The following is a 23,222-nucleotide window of genomic DNA, read 5'->3' as shown; positions in this document are numbered from 1 at the left end:
CGGATCACAGCACCGAAACTGACATGGTCCACATTGTCGACAATGCCCTACTCTCGCTTGACCAGGATGAATGTTGCCTCTTGATCCTACTGGTTCTGCCAGCAGCCTTTGACACCATCAACATGCTACCCCGCTCGACCTCATAGAACACTGTGCTAAAATGGTTCTCCTACTTCCTACATAACAGGTCTCAGTGCCTCCTAATTAATCACACGGTAATCCACTAACGCTGGTCCCCCATGGCCCTATCCTCTCCCCAATATTGTTCAACGTCTACATAGAGCCACTAACTGATATCCCCAAAGGCTCCCACATATCCAACCACATGTATGCCGACAACACCTACCTCTACATGAGAATAACTGTTGTAAACAAATCTAGGACCCTAGTGTAACTTTTCCCGATTCATGCTCTTATATAGGTATACTTTGCTCTATCCTTATATAGGCAGAAATCATTACCATATTTGGCCTGAGCCTTACAGCCCAAATACGGCAAGGTTACTTCCACTAAGTTCCGAGAATTCACAACGATTTCTTGGAGAAACCCGCCTTCAGCAGCTAGGATCTTCCCCCTGCTTGAATATTAAGTTATCCAAGAAATCCTGGAGTTTTCTAGGAAATTAACCTTTGAGTGACATTATTAAGTACAATCATGCGTCAAACTCGGCACCTTTATGGTATAAATATGCCTACATTTGCCCAAACTAACACACGGTGGTTCTTGGAGCAGATCGACTAACTACTTGCCCGACGCCCTGCAGCAGCAAGTGCCGAAGGAAGCCGACCCTCCAGCAGATGCACTGAGAAACTCTGTTTCTTCTCTTGCCGAGAAATCCAGCTCCAGTATTTCCAGCTTACCCTTGCGGGTATCTGGGAGATTGAGTCCTGAGAGAGATATACAAGACCAACCTTCATTATAAGCCAAGGTAGGGAGCTGATTAGACCCTTGGAGAATTCTTGATTAAAATCTTGACAGATTCTAGGCAAAGAATACTAAACTTAAAACTACTCCTAAAACTTATTTCTTCCCTTGTGCTAGGCTTAGGTCAGGGACACCGGGGTAGGCGTATTTTAGAAGCACCAGTTGAGTACTTTTAGCCATCTCTTTTATCATTGTATGTATTTTATGCATTTTATCTATTTAAAGCAACTTATGGCTTAGAAACCATATCATGCTTTTACAGTACTACTTTATAATACTGTTTGTATTATATGCCTTGTACGTTATAACCAGCATTACTATTGTAACAGTACATTTCTCATGCTTGAGATAGAAGACTGTTCAATAAATACCTTTTATTGAAAATGCCTCTCTCTCTAATTTATCAGCAAACTCTGGTGAAACTAAGTATACACGATTGACTGAGCAAAATAGTTATCTATTGTTTCCACGACTCTGAAGATTGATTTCTTATTCTTGGGAAACAAAGTTGTCATGTTACATGGTTGTCAGGAACTAATCCCTTCTTGTACTTTCGAGAAAGTTTCTAGTGACCTCTGAGCTATCTGGCACACACATAATTAAGTCTAATATATTCGGTAGAGACCTAGTAGACCTTAGTCCTACGTCTAAACTGCAGTATATATTATTCCAATGCGCAGAGCCTATTGGGAATATAGGAACTACACTACATGGCGCCCAACATTTGGTAAGGCGATAATTTAACGCTAGATACTAGAGTAACTCAGTCGTGCTTTTCACACAGACCCCTTTCTCCTGTAAAAACTCCAAAAGACGTCTGGAGTGGGTGAAAGGATAATATCCGCCGAAACTGAGTAGGACGAAAAATCCTATGTATTAGTTTTTGGTTTGTTCAGCGTTGAAGGATACAGTGTTCCAAAATATTGTGCACCTAATCTTTGTTTCCTTGAAACTTATTGTGCAAACTCTTCAATAAGTAAAAAATAATGGTTACTGATGAAGAATTAGCTGCAGTAGCAGCTCAAGCGGCTTTAGATGACGCTGAAATACTAGAAAATGACATGGATGCTATACTGCTCTCGGTAAATGTAAGAAAAAGTATAACTTACAAACTGATAAATAATGGAGTATCGGCAAGAGGAGGCAGAGTAATCTTTGTCATAGAGGCACATGAATATCGGCAGACAGAGGTATTCTATTCATGGATTCAGTTTCCAGCAGCAAATGCAGGAACACGAGAGTTCCACTACTACAAAGCAGAGGAACCTCCTACGGAATATGTTCCTTTCGAGGACATTGAAATTCCATTAACTTACCAAGAGCATCAGCTATGGTTTAAAGGCGCCCTAAAACATGACAATCACATTACCAGGCTCGGTCCACTAGGTAGACCTGGAGCTACATGGCCGGTACTAGCCAGCTATAGACCACATCCAGACATTGAAAGGATGTCAGATGTAGAATTGTTAGCACAGCTAAAACAGTTAATTAAAATACATAGACAATGGTCCAATATGTCATGCGGACATTAACAGTCCAACGAGCTGTAAAAATTCCACAGCACACCCCTCACCAGGGGAACACAAATAAAATAACACCACAGACTATACAATCGGTCATTGGAAAGTTACATGCCAAAAGGGAACAAATTCCGTTTTGGTTAGCACAAAAAATTACTCAAATAGAGGCAGTATTTCCTGATAGTACACCTCATGAGAAACACAGGATTCTGACAATCTGTTTACCTATGGGGATTGCACCACACATAGAGGATTGTGACACTTGGGGCCCCAAGAGTATGGCACTCCTTTGTCCCGTAGGAAGGTCGTGTCCACTTTGAAGGCCTTTCTCTTTTGTAGCGTTATCGCTGAGAGATCCTGGTATAGCGCCACAGAGTGCCCTTGGAATTTGAGGGGTTGTTTTCGGCGTGCCTCCCACAGAATGCGCTCCTTGAGCGGGAAGTCGGGAAGGAACGCCAAGATGTCCGGGGGCGGGTGGCCCTGTCTATTCGTATCTCGAAATCATCGGGTTCCCCCAAGATCTCCCGAAACAGCCGCTGTAGGTAGCTGGTGATGTTGTCCCCCTCTGATTTGGAAGGCACGCCTCGCACCCGAATGTTGTTGCTTCGAGAGCGGTTCTCGAGATCCTCCACGTGCGCTTGTAGGTCCGTCTGTTGTTCGTGGAGACGAATAATTTCTTGTTGTAGAAGTTCTACTTCCTCACTCCTGGTGTGGTCTGCCTCTTCTAGTGCCGCCACCCGCTCTCCCAGTCCGTCCACATCGCGTCTCAGCTCTCGATGTTCCCCTGCCATGTCTTGCTTGAGGGTTTGGAAATCCTCCCTCAGGGAAATAAACAGAGACTCCAAGAAGGCTTTGGTGATGGGGGCCCCTCCATCTACTTGCTCCGGGGTGTCCTTAGTTGGTACCCATGGCGTTAGGGTCTTCTCCCCTTTAGGGGTGGTCTTGGTTAGCATGTCGGTAATAGTGCGGCCCCCTCTGCGGTTTGTATTCGCCATGCTGCCTACCCTGTGTAGTCTCCTAGAGCCCCTTGCGTCCGCCCAGGTAGCGTGCACCTCAGTGGGTGCTAATCCACGGAGGATAGTAGGTTCTCAGGCCGAGCGGCCGGTGCACCTCGTTGTAGGCCCGGGTGCTGATCCGTTTTTGCGCAGGTGTCGCCTCCAAGGCTTCCGCGGGTGGAATGGGTTGCGGTATGGGGCTTCTGAGACCAGTCCTGGCCCCTGTCTTATATTGCAGATAGCGTCGTGGTACCAGGGCCCGAGATGCAATCTTGTGACTCCCAAAACGCTTCTGCTCTCACTGTCCCCAATGTCCAACCGCTGTGGGTGCTGGGAAGACCTCGCCGGCTCCGGCACCCCCCGTTCTCTGCGCGCCTTTACGGGCCCCGGTCTCGTAGGGGTGTGCAGGTGATGGTGCTCTGGTGTCTCCTGGAGGCACGGCCTCTGCTCACCGTGCTGCCACCTCCGCACCTTCCCAGTGCAGGGTCGCTCGTAGCTGTGGCTCCGTTAGGCCTCAGACCGGGGGCTTGATTTGCACCCTCCCGTCCTCCCGCTCTCCTCCGCCGCCACTTCCGGCCCTGCTCACCGCTCCTCCCCTCCAGATCCGTTCAGGGCAAGGTATCCGAGCTGTTACTGTCCGCCCAGCGCTCCGCCTGTGTTTCGGCTGCTGAGGCACCGGATGGGCCGCTGATGAGCCACTCTGCCATGCCCGGTTCTAGGCCCACATCCTGGGCCTCGATTTTCGTGCCACCCGGCGCGCCCTGCCAGTGGCCCGTGCCCAGTGTACCGCTCGCCGCAGCCAGTGCCGGGGCCCCAGGTTCTCGCCCTCTTTCTGGTTCCCGCAAGCGATGCCGCACCGCGGGCCGGTTTGATGCAGTCACCCGCTGGGCCGTGTCAGGCTGGGTCGGCCGCAATTACTCGGCAGACTCCGCCGCCATGTTACTGCTCCCCGGTCAGGGTGCGCTCCGTGTGGTGTGACGGCAATTTCTAACAGCCTCCGGCCGGGCAATCAATTACACCTGGGTCCCCGCTGTAATCATCGCCACAGCAGGGCACAGCTTGAACCGATTAGGGTGCTCAGGCTGCTTATTTAAGGGCGCCAAGGGGGTCCAGGACGGGGAGCCCTCCGAAAAGACGTCCTCCCAGGCCGCCATCTTGGCCACGCCCCCCTTAGATTATTTCTAAATGCCAAAATGGCCTTCAACTCACTGGAATGGATGGTTTTATTGACAGTGCTTGACTGGATGTGCCTTGGTGGATAGCTGACATTCTGGTTTGTGACATGATGGAATTCTATTTGCAGAGGGGGATATTGTAAAAATCCATGATTCATCCAAACTAGAATCAGGAACTTGTGAGGTATCAGCTTTAATTGTATCTGCTGTCTAAAGCAGTTCTACGCTATATTCAAAATCCTCTCCCACTTTATCCTAGAACCTCTTCACCTCACAGAACAAAATTATGTAATAACATTCCACATATCAATATGTAATAAAAAACACGTGTCAGCAACCCTACCTATATCTAAGATTCAACATATCCCTCTTTCATATTCAACAACACTAACAACAGAATAAGATTAAACCATAACATGGAATAAAACAAACACCTCTTGTTATGTAAAATTAACAAAGTACTTTTGGAATAAGTAAATGGTTTGAATAAGAAATCAATTTTGCAGTCATTGTCCTTTTTTACTTTGGTGCAGCAATGCCTCTAAAAATGTAAGCGATGCACACTATATGAATTAAAATGATGGAATCACAATAGGGGAGGTTTTCCGCCAGAGGTTTCAAATACAAAGTTGACCTCCTCCCAAATTCCTTTCATATTCATCCTACTAGAGCTCTCTTTTTGTTTGTATGTTTCCTGTGTAGCCTAAGCTCTTGAGGGTTCTATGGGCTCCCCCCACCTCTTTTTTGTACACGAGGATGCATCCCACAGCAGTGGTACTGAGGAGATTTCCGACTGCAATGCGAAGAGCAGAGTTGGGATGCATTGCGCGCCGCAGGTTCCAAAGCAGAGCTGCGAGGAGATGCGTTGTGCTGTGTCGGTTCTGGCCACGGGACCACAGCTGGGCTGGCAAAGCACCTGCAGGTCCACTTTCATGGGTAAAGGATTGGGCTGCCACTACTTGGGGAACAAGATTCAGAGCAGACTCGGTCCATGTGCTGTGTTCAAGGTTGTTGGTGCCTGTTTTGTCACTAAGGACTCGGTCAGGATGCCAGCCAACTGGCCATTGGTGTCACCCTGGTGGTCCCGGGATCAAGATGCAGGTTCATTCCTTCACTCAGGCATGCAGCAAGGCAACAGGGACTGGCAGAGCAGCATAGCAGTCCATCTGGGTCTTCTACAGATCCAGGGGTGTACTGAAGAGAAATGGGTCTGAAGGTCCACTATACCTGGTGCCACCTTTGAAGCAGGAGAAGGTTTTGGATGTTTCCGAGCCCAAAAGAGACTGGAAATTTCTACCTCCCTGCCCTGGTCCCAGATTCTCTGGGGTCACAAAAGACCAGTGTCAAACCTTTTGTGAGAGTGCTCTGGCAGAGCCCTTGTGAAATGCAAGTGTGGTAGGTAAAAGTGGCTCCCCCTCAGTAGGTTAGAGATGTCCCATCCTACTACAACGTATTCCCCTTTGTCTTACTGTCTGGGAGCAATACACAAAGACCAACTGTCAGCTACACCTAGTCATGGGACCCAGTATTCAAGATACAGGCACCAAATGGTTAGGACAAGAAAATGCCAACTTTATAAAAGTGGTATTTTCCGAATTGTAAATTAAAATCTGACTTCGCCAATAAAGAGGGCTTTAAAGTACAATTCTTTAGATATCAAAGTCAATATTCTCATCTGCCCCAAATTGGAAGTTAGCACGTATTAAGTATCATAAGGGAATCCAATGTCATCCTACAGGAGATGTAGGCCTCACAGTAGTAAAAAATGAATTTAGATGTTTTTCACTACCAGGACATATAAAACATAAACGTACATGTCAAACTTGTTAAATACACTGCCCTCTGGGCTGTGTAGGGCCTAACTTAGGGGGAGCATATGTATTAAAAACCGAGGGTTGGGCCTGGCAAAAAGTTTATCTTGTTAGGCTGAAATGACAGTTAAAAACTGCACACAGTGACAGGACAGAGACATGTGTAAAAGGCTACTTAACCCCTTCGACGCTGATGACGAGCTGGGCTCGTCATGGCGTAGCCTCCTCGCACGCTCATGATGAGCCCAGCTCGTCACGTAAAGTGCGATATAAAAAATCTCAGCGTACGAGCGGAATTCCGCCCGCACGCATGCGGTTAAGTGAGTGGCACAATAAGTGCTGCAGGCCCACTGTTAGTATTTAATTTAAAGGCCCTGGGTATATGTAGTACCAGTTTATTAGGGACTTAAAAAGTAAATTAAATATGCCAATTGGGTTCTTGTTTATTATGTGCTAATGGCCTCTGATCCAGTCCTGAGACTGTATATTGTAGCAATATACAGGCAATTGTCAATCTAATGGATAAAACCTCAATTAAAATAATAATAATAAAATATATACATAAATATGCCAATTGGGTGTAAGCCAATGTTACCATTTTAAAAAAGAGAGCACAAGTACTTTGGCACTGGTAAGCAGTTGCAAAAGACAGAGTCTTAAAAACTAACAAAAATGGGTTCTGAAAACATGGGATTAAGGCACAAATTTGAGAATGATCCTGCAGAAATGTTCAAGTCCAGCAACCATGTACATATTGAATCTCAAATTCGTGTAAATTAAACAGCCATCTCACTCTGTGACGGGTTGCTTTGCCTGCTCCCTTAGCAGAAAGAAATCTACCAAGGGTTTGTGGTCTGTCCTTGCTGTAAATTGTGTTTGCCAAAGACATTCCTGAAAATACCTAATAGTCCACATACAAACTAATGCTTCATTTTCTAAAACTGAAGACTGGGACTCAGCTGGTCTCAAAGTTCTAGCAGTATATGCCAGCTCGTCCGCATGACCCTCCTTGACTTGTAGAAACACTGCTTCCAAACCATAATGGCCCACTATTGAAGAACATGCAGAATCAAATCACTTCAGTTATGGTGCTGAGCACATTTCCTTCTTCAATATGGATCCTTCTCTTTCACAGATTTCACTCCGCTCATACTTTACATCTTTATTTAATATTTTTCTCATGCGGGAAGTCTTGTACACAAAATTGTTAATAAACCTTGCATAGAACTCAGCCACTCCTCTAAAAAAGCACAGCTGTTCCTTCTTCTGAGGACTGGGTGGGGTTTCTGTTGACTTGACCAATGACACCTTAAGCTTGATTCTATTGCAATGTATATGGTATCCTAAACAGTCCACACCTGATACACTGATTTAAACATTTTCTTTTCTTTTATCATCAATTTTCTTCGTTTTCAAAACTTGTTATAACACTTTATCACTTTCTTTCTTGACATTTTCACAAGCCAAGATATCAGCATGAAAGTAGGTTGCATCTTCTAGAACACTAAATAGTTTCTGCATAGCCATTTGGTACACTACGGATACCAGACCAAGAGACATCCTGCAAGCTCCAAGTGCTCCTAATGGTGTTATGAAAGATGATGCTGAATTGTGAGATAAACACTGTGTGCCTGTGCAGACGTGACTAAGTGTTACATATGATCCTTCATTGTATCTGTACTCAAAATTTAGAAACCTGGTCTACTCAGGGTAAATCTAGCCCTGATTGCCTTATTGAATATATATGTGGGGGTAAATATAAATCATTGCATAGACATTGAAGGGATAATGGCTCCAATGTAATGGAATCAATGGGATGAACACTTTGACGAGTATATAGGGAGAATATTGAGTTAGGGTTCCTGCTGAAAATGAGATTTAAAAATTGCAACAGTGGTCATAAGGACCCCATGGCATGAAAAGAAGAAATTAGATGAGAGTAAATTGGCATATTTTGGAGTAGCTGAAATGTATTGCAGCCTGAAAGCATTTTTATTAAAAAAAAGGGATTTACTGCTAGTTCCCATGAGGATGCATGAAATGGTGTTAACCTCAAACCATTAGGACACCCAGGCATCCATGGGTGGTACCTATAGGAGAATAAGGATGCATTTGTGGTGAAAGGGTTTGGTCTGGACATGGAGCAATGAATACCAGACAACTGCATTTCGCCATTGGGAACATTGGAAGGTTCAGGAGGACCTTGGAATACATGTGTGCCTAATATTTTGGGACTATTTGGCATGGTTAAGAGAGTGCTTAAGTATGCTGCAGTAACAATAGAGTATTCTTTTTTACCTGTCCTGAAGACAATTTGTCACACAAGTGAACAACAGTTATATTGTGGAATTTCTGGAAGAACTGTTTGCTAGAGGTGCTAAAAGACTTGGTTAGGAAGGATCACTCATTTATGTTCTTTTTTGTATTTTCCTCAAAGCAATGGTTTGGTAAAGTGAAAGAACAAAGTAACTAATGAAAGTTTGCATCTAGCTTATGTGAAAATAGTAATTAGCCGATGTCAGGTAGGAAGTTAATAGAACCATCTCACACCACAGATCATTGGAAGGAAAGAAAAGCCCTGATACGTTGATAAGAAGAAAGAAACAATTTACAGTACTTATGCAATGGTGTTTGAAGAACACAATAGTAAAAGGACAATAGATATGGAAGGTGGAGGTAATGGAAAGGTTAGTGTAAGAGAGAGGGTTTTTCTACTTTCTTTAAACCCCTGCTGGTGATAAAGGCGGCTTAATTTTATTGTGGAGTTGAGTGATGGAAATGTTTGGAATAAAGGCAACATTATATGTGCTCTCTTATGTGTACCAAACAGCGGATCACTAAATGACAAATTAGAAAGAATAAGGTGAAGGCAGGGCCTAAGATGGGAAACTGGATGTTAACTTTTTGGAAGAAAAAAACAATAAGAAGAATGGTTTGGATGAGAGATTATTAAACTGACTAATTGTCTCAGTTTTGTAAGAATAACATATATAAATATGATTAATAGTTGCACATATGTATAAATAGTGCTGATATTATTCGATTTGTTCTCTCCAGCTCATGGTACCTGCTGCTGCACTGTAAGTATGGCAAATCCGTATTTTAAGGGGAAATGTCGTATATTGGGTTAATTGACGATGGTCATAGATGCTGTGATGTAAATAGAACGTTATTATGGGCTGTAGTATTGAATTCCAAGCACACCAATATCAGGTGGCTTCCCTGCTTGATAGTTCATCTGTTGTATAATTTTCAATAGTCACTTCTACATTCTTCATTCCTCCTAGCTTTCCAAATACACTCTGTAAATGCAGACTGTATCGTCCTGAAAATTAAATGTTATATAAAGTGGAGTTGCCCAAAAAGTTTACATAATCTTTATTATGTCTACTCGCTCAGTCAATGAAATAGGGAGAGTCTGATGTTTTTTCTGCTTTTGAATAGTGTTTCACAAGACAGGCTCATAGTTCTCGTATTCTTCCAAACCCAGTGCTTAACCCCTTCCCAGCGCTGCAAATTCTGCCGCGGTGCAGGGTGGCTGGGGGTGTGGGTGTGGTGCTTCGTCGCTGATGACGGCTCCACGCCGTTCATGCCTCATGGGCGGCGTGTGTCATGACGGCGTGGTGCCATCAGAACCCCAACCAGTCATTAATTCTCCTGCACAGGTGGGGAATTAGTGCCGGTTGGGAGGAGCAGCGGCGGCATGACGGCTCCACGCCGTCATGAGCACACGCCTACCCACGCCGTCATGAGCACCGAAGGGTTTAATTTGAGCTGGTTATTTCTGGTGATCAGCACTGGCACTTAATCATCAACACAGGCGCTTACAGTGTGAACTTGACCCATTACTTTTGTTAGGCTCAGGGAGATTACGTGATTTGCCTAGAATCACAGGATGTTGAGCTGATACCGCAACTCACACATAGTTCCCCTGCTTCGAGGTTAGCAGCTCCGGCCATTACGCCACCCCCTCTCCCCACTTGTAGGGTTTCATGGTTAGTAGTTGGTTCTGATTTAGGTGGTGCTAACAGGAGAAATGGGCTGGTGCAAGCTGCCTCCTGACAAGAGCGATTAACAAGCAAAAATATGATGCTTTGGGACCAATTAAATAAAAAAATGCTCAAACAGGTTTATAAATTACCTATCTGCCCCTATTTCTTATTCTAGAATAAATCTGTACAATTGTAGTATGTCAGTTACCAGCCATTACCTCAATAAATCAATTGTATTCACCGGATATGTCTTTCTTTTTTGAAACTTTATTTTATTTTCAAAATATTTTGTATATTCTTTTTTTTACTTCACTTTCTTTTATATAATACACACATATATATTACACTATTTACAAACAAATATAGTCAACATACACAAATATCTACAAAGCATTGGAAATAATAGGTTAAACATTCACTCATTAATTCTAATAGCCCCTACTGTTTAGATGGATGCTCTATCTCATATTATCTAAAGAGCACTCCTAAGTACACAGGTACACCTTATCACCGCAGTATTTGAGAGATCCTTATTTGATCCTTATTCTTTAGTCACTGCTGATTATTATTTGTCAATGAATATAAATTCATAGGGTGTCCATATCCAAGATTGTCGACGCGTTTCAGCCCATTAACTTGCGGGCCTCATCAGGACTAGGGCTTTTATATTAGCATAACAAGTATGCTGTACCTATTTCTTTGTGTGCAATTTCCACAAATAATTGCCTGGTGTGGAGGCTATCCACATGAATTAGGGCGTAGCCTTTCAAATGTACTTCCTTCATTCGTTTTAAAAAATATGTACCACTTGCGAGGACTTCAAGTGTTTTCGTCCCTGCCGCCTTTCCGTGGACGCGGAAGTGTGGTATGGTGTCCGTGCGATAGCCCAGTTGAACAGCAGAGAATTTTTGAGAATTCCGACAGTCCCCGGTTGTGGCATATAAAAGAATAGACTCCCGGGAGAGTTTCTGTGGCAAAGACGGCAGGGACGAAAACACTTGAAGTCCTCGCAAGTGGTATATATTTGGCAATGCGCAACGGGCACTTCACAGACCCCGGGACCCCCGAGAGAAACATCCCTGGCACCTCACACCACACAACTGGGAGAGGAACCCTCAACCTCGGAGTCGAATAAATTGGACATAGTCCTAGCGTCAATTGAATTCTCGAGGGTAACCATGGAGCACAAGTTCGGAGAACGGGCCACAGACCTTAATCTGCTCCGGGACGACCACAGAAAGCTGCCAGATAAAGTCCAGCAAGGAGAGGAAATGCTGCATACTCTGCAACTGCAAGTACAGCAACAACGAGACACCTTGAAAGATCTACAAGCACAGGTGTAGACCCTGGAGAACAAAACGGATGATTTAGAAGGACGGTCCCGCAGAAGCAACATTCGCATCCTTAATCTGCCGGAGGGAGTGGAAGGGACTGTCCTCCTCGGATACATTACAACATGGATCGCGACGTTCACACCAGCTGGGGACCTGACCCCATTCTTCTCCATAGAAAGGGCACACCGGGTGCCGGCCCGCAAACCACCACTAGGGTCGTCTCCCGACCATTTCTCTGAAAACTGCTCCATTACCAAGACAGAAACGCTATCCTCCGAGGTGCACGACAACAGGAAACACTTAGAGTGAAGGACAATAAGGTCATGCTCTTCCCAGATTACTCGCGGGCCGTTCAACAACAAAAGGTCCACCTTCTTGACAGTCAAACGCATCTTGCGCCAAAATAATGTCCAATATGCGCTTCTGTTCCCAGCCTGACTCAAGATCATACACAATGGAAATACCCACTTTTTCTCAGATCCCGCAGAGGCCAGCGGCTAGGTTGAGCAGCAGCTGTCACAAGTGGACAATCCCAGGAAGGCGCATACCTATCAACCATCAGGCCGACAGCGACGACAACAGAAAAAGTCACTCTTACACAACTGAGCTCACGTTCGGACTCCTCTAACAAGAACTCAAACAAATCATAGCAGAATGCCGGAGAGTGCTTCAAGCGGCCGCAGGGATGGGGCTCCTGGGGGACAGCTCAGATGGTGAGAGAGGCCCGCACCTATTCACTTCTGTGGAAGAGGGCAGCGACACAAATACTCCCGGAGATGGCTCAATGACACCACCAATAGTGATCCCCCAAACTGCATACACGCTGATCTGATACTCCCAAGCTGGAATGACGGACATCATGGGAGGCGTCCTTTGATACCTTTATACCTCCTAAACTAGGATCACCGAAGGGGTGCTCCAGCAACCGGTCCCAAACTTAATGCGCCTGAAGATTGTATATAGCATTGAACTGCACCAGACTGCGGTGGCTAGCATAGTCACAGTTGGGCACCACCAAAGGAGTCAACGAGCGGGTAGCTGCGGTGACAGAGGCTGACGGATGCGGACAACCACTTCCCCCACGCAACAAACTAAAGTTTGCACATGACGTGCAGTTTGGACGTATCGCCTTGAGCGATAGGTCCCATTAGGTGGGACTGTTTCCCATTGGTTCACCTCCCCCCCCCACATTTCACATCCCTTCAATTCTCCCAGGGCATAGAGAAACATGGTTCAGATACAAGTGGCAGGCATTCTCGGGGCGGGGGGACACGAGGGATGAAGGAGGCTCCAAGCCAAAAGAAGCACCACCTAGACAGTAGGCGCAATGGCGGTCACGATCCCTAACACGGACTTGAAGGTCATTACATTAAATGTCAGGGGCATGCACACAGCAAACAAACAGTACGCGATTTATGCCTACATTAAATGGCAGCAAGCACAGATAGCTCTCCCACAGGAGACACAACTGACGGCGACGGAGGTGGATCGCCTACGTAAAAAATGGCAAGGTATTATTTGTGCTACAACATACTCTGCATTCGCCAGGGGTGCCCTGATTTGGGTTAGACCTGGGGTCCCCATCAGAGAACAATCCAGAGTGGTAGAGAAAGAAGGTTGGTACTCCCTGTTAGCGGGACTCCTTGAGGGTAGGGAAATATTGGTCGGAAGCATTTATGCCCCAAATGTGGAACAGGATCAATATTGGGTCCGTCTTACTGGAGTGTTAGCACAATACACACCAGTGCCTTGGCTGTTGGGAGGGGACTATAACTGCACTCTAGACATCAGCTTGGATAGATCTCATCCCCCTCTGGCGCAGTCCCCCGCACTGAAACAGACAGAGCAATTAAAAAATTGGGTTACCCATTGGACATTAGTAGATGCCTGGCGAGAAAAGAACCCAAGCATAAAGTTGTACTCCTTTTACTCCAGGGTGAGACTAGATAGATTTCTTTGTTCCGCAACACTGCTCCCTCAAATACAGCACACAGACTATCTAGGCAGAGTAATGACGCACATACAGTGATCCTTAGATGGAGGCCGCCCCACCCCCGTACCCATGTGGAAATTGCCCCGGGAATGCCTCACTGAACAGGTGTTCTGTCACACTCACGGCAACCACATACAGGAATACTTCACACTGAACGCAGGCACAGCCTTATCCCGATCAATACCAATACCACACTTTAGGAAAGCATTGAAAACTTGGATTTTCACCCTGTCTGAAGCGACGTGTTGGGAACTAGTGTAGTGTGTAGCACAGTATTCAGGTCATTTCTTTCCCTCCAGCCCCTTCATCTAGGCTGGATAGAGTGCCAAGATACTCCTTGGAGTGAAAGTAGCGCTATAGAAATGCCATTTTACATTACATTACATTACATTACATTACAATAGAATGGGACGCGTTTAAGGTCCAGGCTAGGGGACACTGCATCCAACAAATAGTAGGAGTGTGAAAAACACTAGAGCAATCACTGCAAACAGCGGAAACAAGATTGGCGGACCTAACCGAAAGCATGGATAAAGGGGAAGCTACCCCAGAGCAAGTGGCACTAGCAAAAACAACTTATGCGGAAACTATGAGAGACCTTCGTAAATAAAACTTTAGGGCGTATGCCGCCCGGGTACATCAGGAGGGAAACAGGGTGGGAACACTCCTAGCCTGGTTAGCGAAACAAGACACGGACATGCAACCAATCACAGAACTGATCGACGCGACGGGTGCCTCTAAGCAGTCACAAGTATATATACTACGCATTTTCCACGACTATTACACAACTATTACACGGGAATCTATCGAGCTCCGCTACAGTCATCACAACTGTCATTGCCCCAGTTCTTTCACTCATTACCTCTACCCAGGATTCCGTCGGCAGATGGTAAGGTGTTGGAGACAAAGATAAAATCTCCGGACGTAACCCACACAATCATGGCACTGGTACGATGCAAAGTGCCGGGAATGGATGGCTTTCCGCCCGAATACTATACCACCTTCTCGGGTCAACTGACCCCACGACTTGTGTCCATGTATGAAGACGCGTTACAAAGAGGTGAACTTCCTGGTTCACTCATGGAATATACCCTGGTAACATTCCTCAAACCACATAGGGATCCCACTCTCCCGTCCTCATACAGGCCCATAACCCTACTCAACTCGGACTGTGAAATTTTAGGGAAAATTTTAGACGATCGGTACATCCAAGTCCTCCCACATTTGATCCACCCAAACCAAAACGGTTTTCTCCCCAGGCGCAGCATCTCACAGAACATATGTAGACTCTTCCATATACCAGACAGGGCAAAAGATCACTTCCCACGAGCCACATGCCTAATTCTAGACCTCGAAAAGGCCTTCGATACACTACATGGCCATACCTATTCGCAGTCCTCTGTAAGATACGCGTCGGCCCGGTGAGAGTGGGGAAGTACATTTCAGCTCCATTTCCAGTGGAGCGGGGACGAGGAAGGGATGCCCCTTGTCTCCCCTTCTATTCATTTTGACAGTGGAACCCCTGGCCATTCGTTTGCGTCAGGGGGGTGAAACCTGGGGCATTCCAATCGCAGACACAGTACATAGCGTATCGCTATACGCCGATGATCTCCTGATCTATGTGCGGGGTTTCACAAGCGACCTTACACTGATATGGACAATATTACAAGGCTTTGCAGAGGTCTCCGGACTCAAAGTCAATTGGGAAAAATCTACGATCCTTCCACTAAGCCCCCACCTAGCTCCCTCGGAGATTGGGCCCCAGACGCTCGGATGGATGGCTGCGGCACCACGATACCTGGGAGTGGGGCTATATCACTCACCCGAGAGCCTCTATGAGGGGAATCAACACAAGACATTAACGGGCTATGTATGGCGGTAGCCTTCTGGAAGACCCTGCCCTTGGCCCCCATAGGGCGAGTAGCCCTAGCCAAGACGATTATGGTACCCAGGCTACTCTACTCTTTTACTAATCTCCCAGTGATACCACCTCACTCCTTTTTTCAAGAACTAGACACACTACTTACAACATTGATATGGGGGGTGGTAGACACAGGGTAGCCCTACAAACCCTTTATTTACCCACAACACAAGGGGGTCTGGGAGCCCCCTCCTTTGAAGCTTACTTCCTAGCAGCTCAGCTTCAGTGGCTGTCCTATTGGACAGCAGAGCGCCACATGGAGGAGACATTCTCCAGCGATGGCCGGATACCTTTCCCGGCCCTCCGGAGATTACTGATGCCGGGTACCAATCCCACGCGTACACATCCCCTACGGGTAGCGATAGCCTGCAAATGCATGATGCGCATACACCGTATGTCAAGGGGTCAGCCCCTCTACTCCCCACTGCTTCCATTGGTAGGATTCCCTCAACGGGAGAAATATTACACCTCCATCGCCCTCCGGATATGGACTGAGCATGGGGTGACAGAGGTCGAGTCCCTGTTTGAGGATGGGCAGCTGAAAACATGCCCAGATGAGAGGAAGCTACGATCTCCTACTGGGACAATTCCTGGTCCATTGCCGATTAGTAGATAGCACCCGACACTGCTGGGATCTCACTGAGGGAGAACCACCGATACACCCGGTGCTGCACACAATCCTGCGTATGGGCACGGGGAGACACCTAGTCACTCGGCATTACAAAGCGATCTGGGAACTGCTCACAACCCCTCTACAAGCCCTATGCCAGAAATGGGAGCATGAGATAGGACGGGTGATCCATGACAAAGAATGGGAAAAGGCACTAGAGTACCCAAAAAAGGTTTCTAGGAACGCATGTCTCAAATACATTCAATTCAATATTTTACATCACGCATACTTAACACCTCACTGGCTCCACCGATTTTACCCTGATACACATTTCGCCTGCCCCAGATGCCAAACACCCGAGGCTACTTTTAAACACATGTTTTAGGACTGACCCACACTCCAAAGGTACAGGGATAGGGTACAGCAGACCCTAAGGGCGGCAGTCAACCTCATGAACATTTCAACGTGGGAGGCGAGCGCCCTATGTGTCTTCCCCCGGCGGAAGACAGAAAAGGTGCAATGCAGGTTTCCATCCCTAGCTATGCTTTTAGCGAAACGTGGAATAGCCATGCATTGGAGGGCCCCTACAGGACCCCCCGGAGCAGCCTGAATAGGCATCGTAAAAAAGTGGGGGGCAGCAGAGGTAGATGCACTGAGAGATGAGGAGGTGAAAGGGATTGGCAAACATCCCATCTTCATGGAATGGGCTCAACTCCTGTTCCAATTTGTTCAAGAGACAACACTAGAGGACTCACCCACGGCCACATAATCCCAATCCCAAACTCCACCCCTGTCCCCCATGGCGCAAACAAACACCAACGCGTAACAGCCATGCGATGTGAAGGGCCGACTGTGTGCTAAAGCCCCATCGGAATACCACCCCGGTCCATGATGGGAGACGCAACCCCCCCGGGATCCTCTTCCCCCTCGCTACTGACGCCACAGCTCAGTAACGAGCAAACCAGAATCAGCCACAAACTAGGCAAATATCACGATACAATCTGTAAGCTCCCTGACCCCCCTTCCACTCCACTTCCCCCCTTAGTTTACTGTTCTACGTTTTCCCCCCGACACCCACATAGTCGGCTTATCCGTATTGGGAACACATTCATGGACGATATAAAAGGAGGTGTACTGGGATAGAGCTGGGGACTGAATATCAACCCACGCCTCGCGGAAACCCACATATGCAGACACCAAGCAACCTACCATTGTCCGTAATAGTTCATCTGAAGTGTAATCTCCATTTCATTTGACTGTTTCTTATATGTGATGTACCATATACGATGGGATGGTTGTTCCAGGATGCAATGATACCATTCAACTGCCTGCATACACCTGTCATCATGGATTAATAATGATGTATAACTATGTACCATGAAAAGTAAAACTCCCAATGAAGAAATTTAAACAAAAAAACAAAATTTAACAGGCACAACAAATAACACATAACATGACATAACACATATAGATAACAGTGTGACTGACTAAACAGTAAGGAATGGCACTAAGTGCCTACCTTCAAACTTCCAAATTTGTGTTTTAGAGTGTTTGTTAGTCTCTATTAGCAAAAACAGTCCACCATGGAGGTAGTTCTGCTAGGAATCACACAATGAGGACACTCACGGCCTCCATCTAACCAATTTAAGTTCCATATCCTTTGTACATTTAATTTCTGGATTGAAGTGACTCCTCCATAAAAGATGTGGACGCGTTTTGGCCCCTATTAAGTATGGGCCTCCTCAGGACCATGGAAGAATGAAGAACCTAATGAATAAAAAAAATATATATACATATACAGAGACATAAAATCAGAATTCTAAATATTAAACCTACTTCATCGCTTGTAGACTTCAATTATAACAATGGGGAGACAATATGAACATGTTAAATTACATTGTAACAGAGCCAAGAAAGGTTTGTAAAAAATCTTAGGAATGAGTTGCAAGAAGGCAAAACAACTTTTTTTCCAACATATTGACACCAAGGATCCTTGTGGGAAACAAAGCCCAAAAACGGGAAATTGGAAAAGGACTATGTAAATTACATGCAGTACCCAAGAGTGGTAAAAACCTTATGGAAGTCGATATTCTGTGCCACCCAGGCGTAACTGACCGGCTAGCGGTGAGAAGTGACGGAACTAGACCCTGCTCAAGTCAAATACCTATTCACACCCCGCTGGTTTGGGAACGGAGGTTTGAAGATTTAGTGTAGAGAGATGATTGCGTTATAGTGTGTCACAAACAACCATGGCTAAACTACCACGGATAACCAGATAAAAAATGTCCAGGAATAAATCTAACACAAACAGGTTGAGGTATATGCTAAAAAGGAAGCATGTAAAAATCAAAAAGTTAAACTGTGCAGCGGAATATAGTACTCTATTATCGGTAATCATTGGTGGAGTACAAAAGGTAACACCCCCGCTGAGAGCCACTTACCCGTATTACTCAGGCTCCATATAGGTGGAATGGCATAGGTGTTAATGTCTGCCCAAACAGAGGCGGAAAAGTTCCCATCAACTACGTCCATACACCTAACAGTGCACTGCGTATACCCATATTTTCTGATCCTTAGTTGAAGTAACTGAGCATTTGAATATAACATTAAACATAAAAGCTTTCAAAACACAATTTCTGAGCAAACTATCACCCCAAAATTCCCAATTAACCATGTTGAATGTCATTTCTGTTTTTAACAAAACGATGGACAATGCTAAATCGTCAACATGCTTAATGTTGATTAGCAGCAATACCAAGTTAGTTTGCTGGGTAGTGGTGCACCCTGGTATGAATACAGGATGCTCTTTAAAACGCAGCTACTCCAAAAGTTGGTGAAGATAAGAATTCCCTAATTGTTTTGCCATAAGCATTTTTGAAAAGAGAGTAAATGATATGAGTAACATATTTTTAAATAGATCTATTTTTTGAGAAAGACACCAATCGTTAGCGTGATCCTATAAAAGTGGGGCCAAGTGGCCATGAAACTAGTGACACATAGCCCCTATTAGAAATTTTCTGAATTCAGATTTGAGAAAGTAAACATGGGAGTTCATTTACTCCTGATAATTTTTTGTTGGATATTACATTATTGCCACTTTCAGTTATGATTTTGGGAGAGGTTGTTTTATTTAGCATGTTGATCAATTGTTATCCTAGCTAAAGAAAGGTTACTTTAATAGGTCTCATTCTCTTGAGAAGAGTGCAGCTGCTCTAAAGTAGCTGGAGCATCCTAACATTTTTGAAACACGTCAGTAATCTGCTTTAGTTAATTTGGAGCCAGAGTCCTTTGTGATTTGTTCAGTAATATTGCCAGTCTCTGTCTCCTTGAGGTGAAGTGTCAGCTTGTGACCCGGGACTTGACTATAGTCACAGACGACAATGATTTCTTGAAGAACCACATTAGCTCCAGTACTTTCAATGCTAAGCAGTTTCAAATGTTTGCCTGGTGCATTCTCACCTGTGCCTGCTCTTCTATATGTTTGAGTATTGAGGTTCATTTGATTTGATACCTCCGGGAAACCCCAGGAATTACCATACATTGCTTCTTTAAGAGTGTCCCAAAGGATGGTACTATCAGAGTTTTAACTTATTGTCTGTGAGTTTATAATCAGGAATGCTGAGTCTTCCACACACGATCTGTTGAACATTAACCTAGATATCTTAGTTGTAAATGTTCTATGCCAAGAACAACTAAAATGTGGGAAGTTATCAGAGATCCCAATAGGATGAATACCAGACTTTGACTCAGGAGCTCCTCTCAATAAAGAGAAATAGTCATGAACTCCGCTTACTCACTAAAACATGAAACACCAACTCACCTTCGTGAACGCCTTTCGTGCCATTCTTTTTCTCCACAAGAAGTGAAATATTTCTCACAATTTCCCACTGGTAGGGCTGTTTTATCAGACGGGCTCCAATGCAGAGGTAGTGCCCACTATCCGAGGAGGTAGCATTTTTGATTTCAATGTTATGTTTCTGGATCTTTGCAGAAATGTGTTTATCACTGTGATTATGTATTCTAGGGTTCTTCTCTTCATGGACACAGCAGTGTTCATTAAATCGGGGTTCATGGTCTACACCCGCAACCGAATAAAGGCATTGGGCGTGTTCTGCAGCTCTGATCCAGTACAAAATAAAAGGTGAACCATCAGTGGTAAAATTACAGGGAAGGGTGATGTTTTTCCTTTCGGGCTTCGTAATCTCGTCCGAACTGTCCTGGGTTGGCTCTCTTTCTTCTTTATGTGTTCTTTGTGCTATAAAATAGAACAGAAATCACATCTGAATATGTTTGAAAGAAAAGATGGTTCAGAGAGCACATGCACTGAAATAAGGTAGTAGTAGCTTCACAAACAGGATGTTTTCCTTTATAGCTACATTGACATATTATGCGTATTCGTTTAGCTACATGAACCTGCCACCCCAATTGAACTACATTATCTGCAGACAATGCATCATAATGAGATCTGAAATTATTTAAGCAATGCATTTGGTGCCTCTGTTATATTTTATATTTTACATTTTATATTAAGTTATGTCAGTACCCAGAAAAGGGGTGTAATTTACTTTCATACTTGCTTTGAGGTTAGTTGGCACATGTAATCTTTATTCTATATTGGGACAGCCTAAAAGTGATGGATGGAAACGTTTGAGCCAATGCATATTACACCTCGCCCCATTACGTCATCACAGCCCTTACTTATGAGGAACGCTCACCAAAAAATGGAAGCCATGTACCGCTTGTCCTATGATTTAGTCAGATCATAACTTGTGAAATATATTATGCAATACAATAATGAAACCATAGGACCATACCAATACATGCCTTAGGATGATAAAATCATAAGAAAATAAAATGAGGGGGCGTGGCTTGGCTACCAACAGGAATGGACGGGTGAGCACGAAGCTCCGTGCCCACCTCCGTTATTATCCTGAGTTCCCTTGCCCTGATGTCCCTGGAGGGTTGGCCGTAATCATCACCCTCTGCGCGGGCCTAGTGGAGCTGTCCCGAGTGGCGAGAGATGGCCCACAGCGGTGCTACATCGGATCTCCGGGGAGCTCCTTGCGACGGCCATTTTTCTGCAGCCTACACCGGCCGGGCTCATCCCCGGTCTCAAGTGGGCAGGTGGTGTTACGTTGATAGTCTTTCCTATTGCGCATTGTCCGCTGCATACCCCCGTCCCTGCCGCGCGACTTACCTTATTTGCATATGTTACGTCAGATGGCTTGTCCTATGACAGTTGAGCCGAGTTGACAGTTATGATGAGAGTTGGTCTGTCCATGTTGTGAGCTAGTGACCGGAGCGCTGCCTTGCGTACCGGTGTGTCATTTATACGAATAATAAAGTACGTTTAAATGCACTCGCCTTGAGCATTACTTAACAAATTTGGCGACGAGGACGGAACGACACACCGAAGAATCCACGACTGGAAAATTAAGTGAAACTGAAGAGGAAGGCAGCGCGAGGCATCGGGAGACGGGTATGGACATACATGAACAATTTATGAGCAGAGAATAAGCGCTGTCACCGGACCTTTAAAATTAATCATTGGACTTTGGGTGTTCGAAGGAAACAAATAAAAACTGAGGAAGACCTGAAGCTAAAGAGTTGTCATCTGCGAAATTGAAAATGAGGTGAGACGCGAATGCTGGGTGAGGTAGAGTGATCGGTGAGGGAACACAGTTAATACCCAGTAACCGTGAGTGAAACTGATTTGAGAAGACGCGTCAAGCGTGTGAGGAAAAACTCGCCTCAGCTCTCCAGCGCGCATCCGGAGTAAACGTGATGACGTAACTGACGTCTGGGAGCCATTTTGAGTGAGGAAATCACCGAGCCAGTTACGTGAGTGAGGGAAATAATAGCGTGAGGTGAAACTGAAATGAAGCATTAACAGCACCGCGCAGTTCTTTATAAATAAAAAAGAAATAACAGCACGTGTGTGGAGAAAATACATGTAAGAATACTTGAAACAAGAAATTTATTGTGAAACTTCATTGGAAAGGATAAAATATAATAAGAACAAGATTTTAAGAGGTCCATTTAAGGAAAGATCCCAACTATTTCAAAATGGCAACAGGCAACTTGTACAATCTACCACCGCCACAATCATTCTTAAAAGGTAAAGGGGAACCGGAAATAAAATGGGAAGAATGGAGAGAGTTCTTCAATAATTACATAACGACTTTTGACAAACCAGAAGAAGCTTTACCACCTGAGGAAAATAAAAAGATACTGTTACACTGTTTAGGGGCAGGTGGCCTGAAGGTGTACAACAACATTACAAAAAAACACGTGGCGTAAATGAAGGAGATGTGTTCAATAATGCCATAGAAGACTTGGACAATTATTACCAGCCAACTGTGTGTGTAGCAGTTAACAGATATACATTTTATAGGCGTAAACAAGGGAAGGAAGAAGGTATAGAAGACTATGTCTCCGCTTTAAAAAATTTGGCTCTGACATGCAAATTCGAGAACATGCATGATGACTTGATAAGAGACCAAATTGTAATGTGTGCGGCTAATCCCGACATACAGGACGCATTATGGGCTAAAGGAGAGAAACCACTCAAGGAAGTAATTGAAATAGTAAAGAAAAAAGAATTAACGGGTCGTTGTGCAAAAGCAGTCATAAAAGAGGACGAGAATAAAAAGGAAGAAACAGGAATAGTAGCTAAAGTAAGCGGAAGAAGGAAGAAGCACTTAATAAGGAATAATGTAAAGGAGGAAGATAATGATACAAAAAGTGAAACTAGAAAATACAAAGATCTGAAATGTTTCAGATGTGGGAACAAAAAACACTTGGCAGATAATTGGGAATGTCCTGCAAGGAACAGTAAATGTACCCAATGTGGACTGATAGGTCATTCTCAGAAGGTGTGCTGCAGGAGAGTTAAGGGGAAAATGAGTTATGTTGAAGTGAGCGAGGAAGAAGAATCAGAATCTTCG

General features: G+C 44.9%; 1 protein-coding gene and 1 long non-coding RNA gene across 4 annotated transcripts in view; one reads left to right on the top strand and one right to left on the bottom strand.

The window, feature by feature from the left end:
- Positions 1 to 23,222, top strand: part of LOC144826646 (uncharacterized) — a 382,563-nt gene that overhangs the window by 68,807 nt on the left and 290,534 nt on the right. For both annotated transcript variants that reach the window (XR_013609868.1, XR_013609869.1), the window contains exons 3-4: positions 9,483 to 9,505; positions 20,300 to 20,416. This is a non-coding gene — a long non-coding RNA (uncharacterized LOC144826646). The remainder of the gene's footprint in view (positions 1 to 9,482; positions 9,506 to 20,299; positions 20,417 to 23,222) is intronic.
- The window catches only part of LOC144826643 (uncharacterized), a 358,756-nt gene that overhangs the window by 97,833 nt on the left and 237,701 nt on the right, over positions 1 to 23,222 (bottom strand). For both annotated transcript variants that reach the window (XM_078685188.1, XM_078685189.1), the window contains exon 5: positions 20,096 to 20,530. In XM_078685188.1, the coding sequence (XP_078541314.1) occupies positions 20,096 to 20,530 (435 nt within the window). The remainder of the gene's footprint in view (positions 1 to 20,095; positions 20,531 to 23,222) is intronic.

The sequence above is a fragment of the Lissotriton helveticus genome, chromosome 3_2 (genome assembly GCF_964261635.1).
Source record: "Lissotriton helveticus chromosome 3_2, aLisHel1.1, whole genome shotgun sequence".
In the NCBI taxonomy this organism is placed as follows: Eukaryota; Metazoa; Chordata; class Amphibia; order Caudata; family Salamandridae; genus Lissotriton; species Lissotriton helveticus.
Note: the sequence above shows the minus strand (reverse complement) of the source record. Positions and strands in the feature narration are given on the sequence as shown.